General features: G+C 36.3%; 3 protein-coding genes across 3 annotated transcripts; 2 read left to right on the top strand and 1 right to left on the bottom strand.

Moving 5' to 3' along the window:
* Nucleotides 1-552: 552 nt before the first annotated feature.
* On the top strand, nt 553-7,005 carry LOC136419795 (uncharacterized). The gene is made up of 19 exons (XM_066406338.1): nt 553-686; nt 850-1,006; nt 1,124-1,207; nt 1,492-1,649; nt 1,713-2,097; nt 2,157-2,318; nt 2,426-2,609; nt 2,680-2,899; nt 2,951-3,130; nt 3,188-3,575; nt 3,765-3,941; nt 3,994-4,465; nt 4,531-4,822; nt 5,138-5,298; nt 5,356-5,470; nt 5,528-5,725; nt 5,781-6,010; nt 6,392-6,539; nt 6,596-7,005. The coding sequence occupies exons 1-19, from the start codon at nt 632-634 to the stop codon at nt 6,784-6,786; spliced, it is 3,957 nt and encodes a 1,318-aa protein (XP_066262435.1). The 5' UTR covers nt 553-631; the 3' UTR covers nt 6,787-7,005.
* Nucleotides 7,006-7,552: 547 nt separating this feature from the next.
* On the bottom strand, nt 7,553-10,616 carry LOC136419819 (trypsin-7). The gene is made up of 8 exons (XM_066406383.1): nt 10,211-10,616; nt 9,708-9,917; nt 9,417-9,651; nt 8,528-8,721; nt 8,328-8,464; nt 8,030-8,276; nt 7,827-7,970; nt 7,553-7,758 (listed from the first exon to the last, which is right to left on the bottom strand). Exons 2-8 carry the CDS (start codon nt 9,865-9,867, stop codon nt 7,631-7,633), a joined length of 1,245 nt encoding a protein of 414 aa, XP_066262480.1. The 5' UTR covers nt 9,868-9,917; nt 10,211-10,616; the 3' UTR covers nt 7,553-7,630.
* A 1,474-nt stretch (nt 10,617-12,090) lies between these two features.
* Nucleotides 12,091-13,142, top strand: LOC136419842 (tetra-peptide repeat homeobox protein 1-like). The gene is made up of 2 exons (XM_066406413.1): nt 12,091-12,359; nt 12,469-13,142. The coding sequence occupies exons 1-2, from the start codon at nt 12,306-12,308 to the stop codon at nt 13,105-13,107; spliced, it is 693 nt and encodes a 230-aa protein (XP_066262510.1). The 5' UTR covers nt 12,091-12,305; the 3' UTR covers nt 13,108-13,142.
* Nucleotides 13,143-14,271: the final 1,129 nt, after the last annotated feature.

Here is a 14,271-nt window from a genome sequence, read left to right as displayed (position 1 = left end):
TTCTTAATAGTGTTAAGATAAACAAACGGATCTAGAGCTGTGTTGACAATAACGGGTCGAGAGAGATTGAGAGGGCGACTTTAGGGAGAGTGTGGAAGAGAGGTTTGGGCTGTAATGAAAAAGGAAAATATACTTTTATAGATAGAACTGGTTGGTTTTTTCTTCAGGTATCCCCACAGGGAGTTCACCTGGATTTCTGTAAATGTTCCATACAGACCCTTTAGACAACATGTTAAGAGGATGATTTAGAGGTGCTATACACAATCTATCTAGCTTCTTGTCCCTGTTTCTGCTTTATCACATTGCAATCTTCCTATATCTGGATGCTCTGTATAAGATTCGCCTTCAAATTGTATAAAATAATTGCTGTAAAACGAAGCGCCTCGTAAGGATTGCACATATCGTTTCAGTATCGGGTCAATTATTTGCACTGCGCAATCGCTTTGAGCGCTTAGAGGGCCTGAATGCGTCCATCGGCATTAACATGGCAAAATGTCGCGTAATCTGAATGTCGATGCACTTAAGCCATCCCTACCTCTATTTTAACCTCAAAATATTTCGGCAGTTAAAACTTCTATATAATTTAAAAGTTAAAATTATTTAAAGCCATTTTAAGAACGCAATTTTGAAGATGAGCTTCAAATCCAATACCAATAGTATTCCTCAGAACCGTATAGAGCTTGAAGGTAAGAATAAACATGCTTGCGGTATACGTTTAATTTGTTTTGAAAAGTTTTGTCGCCGCCGAGAAGTAAACGGTTGACGAATAATATCCTTATTTCCTACCATATTTGCACCCTTTCTTCTTTCAATACTTTGGGTATAAAAGGCATACCTATCTAAATTTAGCCCTGCTACATGATGAAGACCTGGATTATGAACCAGACTGGGTGGAGCATTTTGAAAAGAACGTTTCCGCTACTAATGTGCAGCTGCAAGACTCACCACAGCCTGAGCCAAGCGGTGTCCCTTTCACGGGATATTCTTCGTCCTCTAACGATATTAGGTAGGATGGGTTTTTTTAATTTGAAAACATTTCTTAAGAAAAAAGGAATCTTAAGAAAGTTATCATATTGCCTTGTAAGGTTTTTATACTTATGTTTTTCTTTTGTGAAATTACTAGCTCTTGCCAGCCAACGAGCAATACTAATATTGCTAATACAAATGATGAAGATAAATCATCAAGTTGGAGCATTGGCACCATGAGGTGAGAATGAAAATGTTGAACTATTTTTTATATTATGTATATTGCACGTAATAACCATGCCCATGCTTTAGTATATTATACAAACACGCATTGTTATATTGTATTAACACTCTGAATCAATCAACACCAAATTACACAATACTCTGCATATAATGGTAAATGAAGTTTTCACTGTTGATGAAGGATCTAATGACTTCTGTTAGAACTTAGTTAAAATTAATAGGATTAATGGGTCTGTAGGGTGTCAAGCAAAAAACTGGTACAATCAGAAATTATGGTTTTAGGAAAACATTTTACTCCAAAAATGTACACATGGATGTAGATTCACAACAAAGAGGCCATTATGTACCTTATATGACAGATTCTGAAAGGGTCTACCTGGATTCCTCTTCTGAAGAAGAGAATAATCCTTATTTTAGCGAAGTTAAGCCTCAAAAATACGGTAGTTTTATCATAATTCACTTCTGCAATGTCAATTTTTCAATCAAAACAAATCCAATTTTAGTTGAAGAAGTTGAGAGTAAAGATCAGTCTGTAGAATCTCCTAATAAGTCTCAACCCCTTTTTTCGTACCCTTCTGACTGTAATGGAGTTACCTCCAAAGTTAATATCATTGGTCAAATATCTTATGATCCAGTCAGTAAGTTGTGGAATTCACATTCAATAGAGAAGCCAGTGACAACAATCTCTAGTACAGTTCCAAAGAAAAAGTCCTTAAATTTTACCATTAAACTGATGGGTGATAGAAGGATTTGTTTAAGTTTAAAACAAAAAACAAGCAAAAGTCCATGGATTTTGAAGCAGAGGTGGAAGAATTTGAATGTTTTAAAGCTAGATGATCTAGTAGTAAAATACTGTCCGCCTAAACAGAGCTCTGACTCCGAAAGATGGTTTGTTTCTAATTTTGGGTTTCTGATTGCAAATTATCAGTCAACAATAGTGAATTTAGTGCCAATGAAGAATCCAGCAGTACCGGCTCTTTACTTAAATCACCGACAATATTATCTCCGACTGGAACTAAGAGATCTGTTATTGAAAGTACCACAAGTGTTTTGCAGGACATCACTGAACATGTTAAGGATAACATTGATATAATATCATTAACTGCTGGGTAAGCAAGGGTTTTATTTTTCTACCAGCATCGATTGATTCTGTTGACAACGTCTTGAAATATTCAACCAGGAAGGGATGTAGAACATTCATTTTGTTGCATTGCAGTAGCTCCATATGGGACGAGGATCAACAAGATGTGTCGAAGCAAGATATTTACGATACCAATAAGAAACCATTCAATGTTTCAAGTAGAGAAGACATCCGCATGTCAAGGGTTGCCCACTGGATAATGAAGAGTGATTCGGAATATAATAAACCTACAGTTTGTAGGAACATCGATGGTAGCAAAGTACATATCATTTTTGAAAAATTAAAATGTATCTAATCATCTAATGGATTGTGTTCGCGTATATTTTTAGGTTCCGTTCAACTTCAGAGGGCTATGTTATCACTGGTTCTTTTTTAACAGCTGCCGCAATATAAAATCTTGTAAACAGAGCCATATGTTGGACCATGTTATTAATAAAATTCGGAATTCGTCTAATCAGGTTCTCTTGGAGGCTTACAATTTCATTAAATTGTATCCCCGATCTTTCAAACTAATATACTTGTATTTCGCAGATATTTTCGCTTCCCAGGGTAAAGTTTGAGATGGAAAATTTTCCTTTCATTCTTAAGCTTTATTTACAGATGATAAAGAAAAACTAATCGATATTATAGAAACGATTTTGGATGATGAGAGTTCATCATTCAAAATCGAAGGGGTAAATGTGGTTCTCAGAGCGATGCAAAAAACCAATTTGTGTATATTCGAAGACGCCGTAGATTATATTCGGAATAAGGTTGATAGTACTAGATACCCTAAACTAGGTTGGGATGATTTCCAAAATTGTAGATGGACCAGTTAATATATTATATATGTTACAGGAGAGATATTAATAGAAATTATCATCTTCACTGATAATTTGCACCAGAATTGGCCGGTTTTGCGGAAATTATGCAATATCGGGGAAAAAATTCCTCCAAGATTGGCTCCAGTACTCCTGGAAAAGCTCGTTAATGAAGTGCCAGATCAACGCGTATGTCGAGAAATCTATCAGCACATTACCACCCATAAATGTATAGATTTGCCCTCGATTCCTATGCTCATACGTAACCCTTTTCTGAAGATGTGTACCTCTTCAGAGGAAAGGAGAAAGCCTTGGAATGACAAGGATTCAAGTATCAAGAATGTGGATGGTCCACCATTCCCATCACTTGATTTGTCATTACCACCTTTGATGTCTGGGTCCACAATTCAAAATACCAAAGAAACGTAAGTAAAATGTATACCACAAATTTTACGATTGCTATTGGCTAGTTTTGTAATGCCATTGTTAGTCTGAATAAGTAAAGATTACGTTATGTTTTGAATCTCGTGCCAGTTTGTGGATATAATGGTTACTATTGTTTAATGTTTTATATACTGAATTACTTTAGTCATTACAGGAATTTGTATTATTAGGATTCAGCGTTTAAATTTTTCTCCTCCGCCCCAGTTTGGAGTGGAATCCGATTTACAAGACTTCGCATCCTTATACTCTCAACAACCCCAATTTCACCAAGAAGACCGGCAATTTGTTTTCTCTAGAATTGAGACAAATACTTTCCGTGACAAGCGGAGCCAGACCAGCTACGTCAGGTTTGTAAATAAGCAAGAGTCACTTAATTGTAACTGCCTTGTATAAATTTAGTTCTGAAGAAGGCGAGAGATCGGTTTCAAATGTCCCTTTAAAAGACAGATATTTCCGTAATCCTGCTTTATCCACACAAAAACCCCAATATAATCACAATGGTCTCTATTATGATCCTGCCAACGATTATTGTCCAACTTCCAAACGTTTACAAGTTGCTTGGTGTGGTACAGAAACCTCTGAGGTTGACGGAATATTTTCGGAATTTGAAAGCTTAAAGAGAAATGGTGATCCTGATAAGTGGAATTTGCCGATTAATATGATTCGTGTCAACCACGAGGATTCTCGCTGTGGCACTTCCATGGATTTCACGCCATTAGAGTATCCGAAAGTATCTGCGCGTCAGGAAGATTTGTCAAAATTTAACAGTTTGCAGAGAGTTGGAGTGGATAATATTGAGGATGATGAAAGGAACACGCGGATGGAGTGTGCGGTAACCAGCAGTAACGATACTATGGAAAGAAAAGAAAAGGTATTTGAGTGTAGATTTGTTGGTAAGTTTCCTGTATTGACTGCCATTGTGTCGGGCTATTCCAGCCTCCTGAGCAGCCAGTTTTTGGTCAGGTTTACTTTGATCCGAACTACGAGCTCAATGTGAGCTTACATAATTTGTACCTAGAATGGATCGACAACGTAGACATAGACGAAGAGGACGTTCATCGCCTGAACGACTGCATAAAATACAGTAATGGCCCGATGTTTCTGGAGTTGCTCCAAAAGTACATTTCACCCACCACTGTGCAGAACTTCATTGCCATGTCGCTAGCTCATTTAAAGGGGACAAATCAGATGGTGGCGCGAACATACAAGAGATTACTGCAGAGTGTAGGTAAGTAGTAATTCAGTTATTCATTTCATTGGTCAGGGCTAAAGTTGGACAAAACCAGACGAGGCTTACCATTGCGATTTTGGAAAATTATGTCAATTACAGTGATGTAGTGAAAAGGGCGTCATTATTTGCTCGTTTTTCATTCTATTGTAATTATTATAATACTACCTTAATTGTAATAATATTAGTTTTAATTGTCGTTTATTTTCCGAAAAACAGCAAGGTAAGTTTCAAGTAAGTTTCCAAAACTATCCTTAAACTTCATTCTTTTTAGTGCATATCTCTCAAGATAATGTAAAATAATTCTCATTTCAGAAGAAACAATACCGTACTTTTACGGTAATACCAAAGTACGCGTTGTATTTGAAGTTATAACAATGAATTTGTTGTTCGAATTAGAACATAGAAACTTATTCGAGGACGTACGCGATATTTTGATGAAATTTTCGAATTGGGACAGCTTAATCACCTCAAGGGTAAATTACAATTCTAGAACTATCCCATTTAATTAAAGAGTCTTCATATGATTTTAGCTCTTCATAATGGACACCTACACGGGAATATCCATAGTAGGCAGATACCTGTTCATAGCAAAGTTATTGGTGCACACCAAACCAGAGTTGACCTATGAGATTTTAGTGTGCCGCAGTATATATTTCCTCTTATAGAGGAGGATAAGAATGGTCAGTTTATATTTTATTACAGATATGTGTTTCCTCGATGAATGTCACAAGTGGCCGTATCACCCCCATACTCCAATCCCAGAGATATTCAATTCCGACTTGATAACTCGGAATTTGGTCCTCGATAGGTTTCTCAAAGAGGCGTATTGTAAGAATCCGGTCGTTGTTATTCAACTGTACAAGGTGGCATTGACAAGAAAAGGGGGTATATGGAATTATGGTGAGATTTGATGGTTTTAAATACCTTATGGCGGAGACATAATCACAGTTTTTAGACGTTAAACCTTTTATAAATCCGATGCTGGAGCACCTGATACGGTCTAATCAAGTGGGGCATTTAAAGGTTTTCTTTAAAAATTTATATTTGTTCCTTGACTATATAGATCGGTTCGTTTTGAAAGCTTTCCTTGTCGTTGTGCATGATCATTTGAGTCTCCAGGATAAATTCAAGCTACTGGAAGCGTGTATGGCGAGAGACGTCTATATGAATCTATTCCAAGGTCAGGTAGGAATATTTTTTCAAGCTATAAAATGAATTGTTGTTGACCGAACCGAACGCGAAACTTTTTGTTGGTAACTTGCAAGATTAGCTAATATCACTTGATGGCTTAACTAATTTAAAGTCGTTATGGTTTGTACAGGGGTAAATCTAAATAAAACAATATAATCCTTTATTTAATGTTTAAAATTTGCTCACCTTGTGTATAAAATGAATTTTGAAAAATCAGATTGCCTCAATAAAAAAAAAGATCTGAGGGTTCTTTTTTAACTGTTGAAATGTTGTGGGATATTAAAAAAATATTATTTATTGTAAATTACCGAAGAAAAAGTTTTTTTGCCTACTATGATTATGTTGTGTTTCAAACTGTGACGCTGTTATCCGTAGGTGTTATCCCCCGTAATTGACATGAAAACAAATATGACTAATAACGAGATCATGTTAATAATATTGTATTATTTTAACATGCTGGACAAGACCCGTGGCCTGCCCTCTAGCCTCACGCATGGATTAAGGTTCCAGATAAAACTACCAGGTACATGATTTAAAATTCTTCAACTTAATTTGAAAACTGGTTATATATTATATAAGGTGACGTAAATTTCCCGCAAAAACGTTTTTCGTTGACAAGCAACATTCATCGCAGCCTTGTCGAAGTGAACGCGTACATAAAATGGGTTCTCATGGAAAAATGTGGCGTTTCCCCCTCGGGAAATTTCCCTAGCGTCGTCGAAGTAACCAAAGAAGAGCTCGTGAAGTACCTCATTAATGGTTCGCAATAGGGAGTGAAAGTTATTTTTGAAGGCTTTTCGAGCTGTGATGTACGTCAGAATTATATTTAGAATCTAAATGTTTATGTAAAAAAAGCGATTAGTGTTCTTTTTTGTTTGTTTTATCAGGAAGTTTTTGTGATTTTAGTATGTTTCTAGGAATTTAATTGTTATGTTTATTTAGATTTATGAATATTTGTTATTTTTTTATACAAGGTATTTTAATTTTAACCTATGTCTTTTCAAGGGTGGTAGAAAATCGCAAATTAAGACGACACGCAGGATGTTACATTTTTTTCAATACTTTTACAAATTACTGGACTAGAAGCGACATGAAAAAATGGAAGAAATAAGTTAGTTTCTCAGTGAATGTTAATAGATTATCAGGAAAAAGTTTGGAGCAGTAAAAGGTAGCGTGCAAAACAAACTAAAATTTCAAAGTTTTGAAACCTTGTATATTATATAATATACATTTTTCAAATTATATTTATTTACAACATCGTCTTGCGGTTGTCAACTATTCAGTATGTTTAATAATTTAGGAATAGAATATTTTTTCAGTTAAATTTTAGTATTATATTTTTAATTATTATGCTATTCTGATAAATACTACCTTTAGTTCAGTTGCAAATTGCAATTTAATTGTACTCATAATTTTTTAATTTTCTAGTGAATGTGTACGTGTACAATGGAGGTGTAATCTCATATAGCAGACTTTTTAAAAAGATTATTTTTTAGCCCTGTCTTTTGTATTTAAACGTTTGACCACCTAGAGATGACGATCACGTAAGAACCAGAGTTCTTATGAACCAAGAACGAAATATATAACTTAAGACGTAACATTAAAATAACTTGATCACAGTTTATTGTAAATTACTTTCTTAATCCAATTTACACTCATTGGCACTTTGTGATAGATTCCAGGTTGATGTGGTTCTCCGCATCCAAATCCGGCACTAGTAATTCCCACTAATGTCCACCTACCTGAAACAGTACTTATTGTTTGTCATCGAATCGTAAATTAATCTAGTTAGTAGTTATTAATTAACTACCATTTTCCAGTAGTATTAACGGTCCTCCAGAGTCTCCAAGGCAAGCATCGTGCTTGCCTAGTTTATGGCCGGCACATAACATTTCTGAATGTAATTCCACTAATATTTGTTTCCTTTTATGCCATGCCATACATTCTTTAAAATCTAAAAAATCTAACTCTGAGATCTAAAAATAAAAAATTCTAAGAACTTTAGTTCTCTACCTAAGATAGGAACTGTGACGCTCCTTAATACATTAGTACCCGTTTGTTTACTTAAAGGATCAGTTTTTCCCCATCCAGCTACTACAGCTTCTCGACCAGTCAGTAATAGAGAAGTGTCTGGCAAGCATATGGGAGATATATGAAAACTCCATCCAGTCTCAGTGATCAATTCCAAGAGCGCCAAATCGTATCTATCTGGCTGAGTGGCCTTATAGTGAAATTTTGGGTGAATTAAGCGCCTGTTTACCTAAAAAGACGTCAAAATTTAGAGAGAGGTGATGATAGATTTTTTTATTACTCTATGAAGCTCAGCTGGGGCCGGTTCTTTAACATCACCAGTATCCTCTATATCTAAGTCTCCCAAATACACCAAGAGATCGGTGATTTTGGCAGGCAGGATGCAATGGGCGGCTGTGGCCACGAATTTTCTTGATACTACAATTTACAGAGGAGAATAAGAAAAATTGAGTATAAAAATGAACATCTTGCATAACTTACCTAAAACACCTCCACATTGATAGGAAGTAATTTTGATATATGCCTGCCATGGAAACTGTCCAAAATCCGCTTGTGTTCCCCCAACGATCCGTTTTTGGAATACTCTATCGTTTGATAAGCCGCATGATTCTTCGATATTATCCAGAAAATCTGCTCTTCTTTGAAGTGATTGACTTATAACATTTTCTCTTGTCCTTAAAAAATTAAGAGAAGGGACGTAAGGTCAACTGTTTTTAGGCGAATCCGGAAGATTCAGAAATTGACTTTTTTGTAGTGAAACATGATATTTTCAAATACTCTTCAGACAATACTAAGACCCATTATTCCTTGCCTGGATGATGGAAGCATGAGAAGGACATAATTGAATAAATAGGATTGATTCATCATAATCAATCGTTAAAGAACGCTGCAGTGTGCATAGAACGACCTTTAGGAAGCATGTACGTATTTTTTGAGATAATTTGCGTTTGCCGAACTTTTTATACGCAGTGGTCACATGGTTAAATATAACAGTGAAATGTTTTTAAAACATATTTTTACATAAATTGTTTTTGTTTAATAAATAAATTGATGTTTTTTAAACAGGTGTAGCCATATAATAAACACATTGTAACATGTTTATAAATTTGTAAAACGTATTCCTAACATAAAAGTTATTTTGCCTTTAGGGAATAGGAAATTCTCATTTGGGTTTCACGTAAATTTGCCGAAGATCGAAGAAAAGAAGGTCTTATTTTAAGTATGAAATATACAGACTGAGATCTTTTATCGGTGCAGCTTAGGACGAGGACTCAGTAGTGGATAATATTTCAGATTAGTTCTGAATTCACGCTCAGCACGTAATGGCACAGACGCTCATTTCGACCATATTTCCATTGTGTATACTTACTGCACATCTCGCAAGGAAGGTTCATTTCCATTTTCCGCCAATTTCACATGTTTTTGAAAATAACTCTGATGAAAGTTAGTTGGAACACAGCAAGCCACTATCCACCTACTAGTGCCACATCCAGATCGACTGGAACCTCCAGCCCACCAACATGCCACTGATAATGTACAAGAGTGCGAACTCCCTTGTAGCTGACATTTCGATGGGTATCCTAACAGATTTGTTAATACTTTTCCTAAAAAATGAATTGTTTTAGTCTAGGGAGTGCTAACAACCTTTTGGGATATTTACCTGGAAAATCGTCGAAATTGCCATCGGAGAAGTGCTCAACATTCGACGAATGCTTTCGCTTCCAGAATTGTTCAACGTTGGAAAATTTCCATAAATTCCACGCTTGGGATGCCGGTCGTTGGAATGATATTATGAAACAGAACGCAATAAACACTCGCATTATTTAAAACGCATTTTTGGAAATTGTCCATCAGAAGCGGGGAGTATCTGCTGTGGATATAAAATTTGACGTATTTGAGCCAGTATTAATTAATTTCGTAGGTATATAAAATTTTAATTCATTCAAATTATACATATTATGCATATAATATTATACAGGGTGAAATTGTGGCATCCTGTATAGGTCTACCATTTCCATTTCCGAAGTCCAGACATTCGCCCCGATTATCTTGGACACTATTAAACAGCAAAACAGCTATGGATGCGTTACGTAGTCTTCGGTTACCTGTTTAGCTTGGGTAACATCTTTTTTTCATATGTGTTATTTCTTTCCTACTACTTACTTTTTTTGCGAGAAATCTCACTAATTCACTTGACACATATTTGCACGATACGTTAGTGCACTGAACAAGAGATGCCCCAACGAAATACAAATATTTGGGTTTCGGTGTTGTCTGCGGAACAACTGTAACAGTACTCTGTGAAAGATGGTCTGGGGTAACGGCTTCTTCTTCTTGAAGAAGTTTGTTCCACTTACATGAAGAACGCGGCCGGCTGTTTTGGTGTTACAGCGTATTTCTACAGGAAAGAATAAATGAAACATAAATCCACTGATGATGTCGCGCTTGTTAGATCAAAAATAAGAAGAGAAATTAGGTTAACGCTTGTAGGAGTCTTTACATGCTGAAGTGAAAAATAAGAGAAAACTGGATAGTTTTGTTACACTTTGAAACAATTAATCTGCTTAGGATTTTTTTTTGCTGATATTTAAGCGAAGGAAAAAAGTTTCTCGGGTATAGTGCGGTTTATTCAATTTAGAATTCAATTAGTTAGTTTTCAACATTATAGTCTGTTTCAAAATTGAACGGCACTCCTCAAAGACATCCACACTCGTAAAGATAATAATACCAACTTACGTACTTAAAGGTTTTCTCAGTCAGATTCTCTATTTCTAAGACACTTTCCAAGATATCACCGAAAAATTAACAAATTTTAGGTCTATTTTGATACCACAAAAGTCTAATTCTAAGATATTTGTTGGACATTTTCTATAGTCACTCATCAGAGTTACTGTTGATAACATCACGTTATCCATTAAAAGTATCCGTTTTTTCTTTGTTAGTGCCGATAACTTCAATGTTTTTACGAATTCTGATACTCTGAGCTTTTCTACATCAAAAAGATATTCTGCAAAAAAGTTTCTCTAACGGTTTTCAAGATATTTTTAATTAATCCTTATAAAATCCTTATAAAATTAATGACCTTCCATGGCCACGTTTGGCAAAACCGTCTAAATAGTCCAATGCGTAAAGACCATATACAAAATTTCATTTATGTAGGATCGCGTCCCTTGTAGATAGGTGTTACTGTTAAGTTGGATACATATTAGATAGTAGGAATTAACTGTAAGATTGTCATACCCCTGGAGTACGACTCTGGTGGGCATTAGTTGGGGCATGGGAACTTCCCATGCCATGCCTTGTCGGTGTTGGAAATCCCCGCAATAAACCGGGTCGGCATTGGAACTGCTTGTAATATACTTTGTCGGCATTTGAATTGCCCTTGATAAGTTTCGTTGGCCCTATAGTGGCAGTTCCAATTCCCAGCTTAAGACGTAACGGTTTGATGCGGCGGGTGGTGCAGACGGCACCCGAGCCAGGGTACGCCCATGGTTTATCATCATGGGTTTTAGTATTTAAGATTTTGCAGGGCATATACAAGCTCTCTTTTCTTCTGGGTTCTGTTGTCGTTGGTAACTCACAAGTCGCGTCCGCACTCGCTAAACTCACAAGTTACTTTATATTCTCTTTTGTTCACTTTACATTAATAAACGCATACTTATAGTCCTTTCCTATCTGTGATTTTATTATAAGATATAAACACCATTCTATATCTACAGTAGTATCAAAACCTGATACTACATTTATTTGCGAAATATAGCGGTTTATGTATGGGAACAACATATGCCGTTTTAAAGGAAACTTGGGTTTTACGATGTATCACAATTTGGATATTTCGAGGATGCAGGTCGAAAAAAAAGATCGAACTAAATCCATGATTATATAATTCTTAATTTCAACAGATACCTACGTGAATTGCTGAACTTGAACTCTAAACATCACATGCAATGCGAACTGATGCAAGTTTAACGAACTATTTAATAACAACGATAGCAATAACCAAATGGTGTTGGCAATGTGAGGAAATGCTGCTGACTGCCAAAACAAAGCAGATGCTTCAGTTGATGTTTAGTTATTTGGTTCAAAATGAAAATATTTTGATAAAAACAAGAAACTTCCTAGTTGGTTCTTGATTGGAAATCACGTACCTACGATTTTTATGGCGGATTTTTGATATGTAATTAGTTGGTATAAAAACTGCGAGTTTGTTTCTGGTGGTCACAGTTCAAATACTGATCAAAGAAAAAACATAAAAAAAATGGCGTCCAGATTCGCAATTGCTCTTGTCGGCCTCATTGCCGTTATCAGTCAGGTACGTAGTTTTTCATAAATAAATTTAAAATACGCCCACACCCATTGAGTGTGTTTGTTGTTAATTATGAATTTTAACGCTTTAAATTAATAAACCTCTTTTATTGCAGGCTAGCGCTGGGCCAGCGTGCGGCACATGTGGTCTCCCATTCGCTGCTCTCTCTGCTCTACGTGGATATGGAGGTGCATCTGCTCTCTCAGGATTCGGATCGGGATGTGGAGCTCCATCTCCATCCCCAAGATTCGTTGTCCCTTCCTCCATCACTTACAATGAGCCAAATCCTACCGTAAACCAAAAACACGACATCCACATTCCTCTGCCCCTTCCATCTAGAATCCCATTGGGCAACTACTGCACCTGCCAGAAATACGCCGTCAAGCCAACTCTGATCCCATGTGTTAAAAACGGAGCCCCCGCACCATTCGTTGCCCCTGCTCCAGCTCCAGGCCCATCTACCATTGTGTTTGGACCTCCTCAAGTTTCTGCTCCAGCCCCAGCGACTTGCGTGTCTGCTCCAGCTGGAACTACAACCACTTATGTGTCAGCTCCAGCTCCATCTCCAGTGACATACGTCTCTGCTCCAGCCCCAGCTTCAGTGACATACGTTTCTGCTCCAGTCCCAGCTGCAGGCACAGCTTCGGTTGTAAATGCCATTGGCTGCAACCCATTGGAGAACTTGGAAAATCTGTTGAACAGTTTGCCAGCCCCTCCAGCTCCAGTTTCCGTTCCAGCTCCCGCTTGCGCTTAAACTGCTGTGATTTAAGAAATAAAAACGTATTTTAACACCAACTTTGTGTTTTTTAAATAACCCATATATAACCATATGGACCAGGAGAACCAAGTTCTAAGTTTAACTATAAATAGTAAAATTTCGAGACACAGATCTTATCAAGGAACTTCCAGGGAAAAACTTTAGAAATATTTTTAGCATGACGATGTTGCCAGTAGTAGTCAAAACCAGTAAATCGCAAGATTTTTGAAAGACTACACCAGAATTTGAAGCAATTCATGGATACAGCCTGATAACGACTCAGCGCTATTCAGGTGACAGTCTGGTCACGGTCAGGTCAAATATCGAAACTCATTTTATATTGTTTGACTGTGACTTCATTATGGCCGGACAAAGAAAATGGAGCGTCTTAACTTTGCCTCTGAAATTAGGCATTTTGGAGAATATCGTCTTGACAGGTGAAAAGTTTCACTTTTTAGGGGCTGTAAAACGGAAACCATTCACATTAGACCTTTTGAAAGGCTTTGTCTGATGATTTTCACAGTTGTATGGTTTTTTAAAATTATTTTTAACATGAAAAATAATGAAAAAAATGACAAATTTTGGAAAAAATAATCACGTTAGGACGTCAATTTTTATTTCACTCCTTAGATGCAAATAACATTTTTTACGCCAGCAACCGCAAGCATTTAGGAGGTTAAAATATTGATTTTTTTTCTAGAGCTCTTCCAATTTCTGAGATATGTGGTTAAAATGTGTCGTGTGCATTTCTCATAAAAGTGCTCACCTTATCCGTAATCTGCAGGGTGATATTTATTGAGAGGTCAGAGACCACATATTCGATATGTCCACTTTATGTAGGATTGACCTATCTCAAATAGTATTAATATTCTTTATTTTGTTTATCAACATAACCGTATTACTTGAAACTATCATCGTTTAGAATTTTGCAAACATGATTTCATATTTACAAACACTAGGTTGATAATAAGCATACGATATCACACCTTCTGGTCGGATCTAATCCATCTATCGCCTGAAAAGCGTGAGCACTGCTTTAATTTATAAAAATTTCGTTAATTTCACACCAAAATCTTCTCAATATAGTTATCTAGGCACAAAAGCATTCGTTTTTATTGCGGTTTTTGATGTTTTGTAATTTTACACCGTAAAAAAAAATTA

The sequence above is a fragment of the Euwallacea similis genome, chromosome 3 (assembly GCF_039881205.1).
Source record: "Euwallacea similis isolate ESF13 chromosome 3, ESF131.1, whole genome shotgun sequence".
In the NCBI taxonomy this organism is placed as follows: Eukaryota; Metazoa; Arthropoda; class Insecta; order Coleoptera; family Curculionidae; genus Euwallacea; species Euwallacea similis.
The sequence above is the reverse complement of the archived record's forward strand: the minus strand, read 5'-3'. Positions and strand labels throughout refer to the sequence as shown.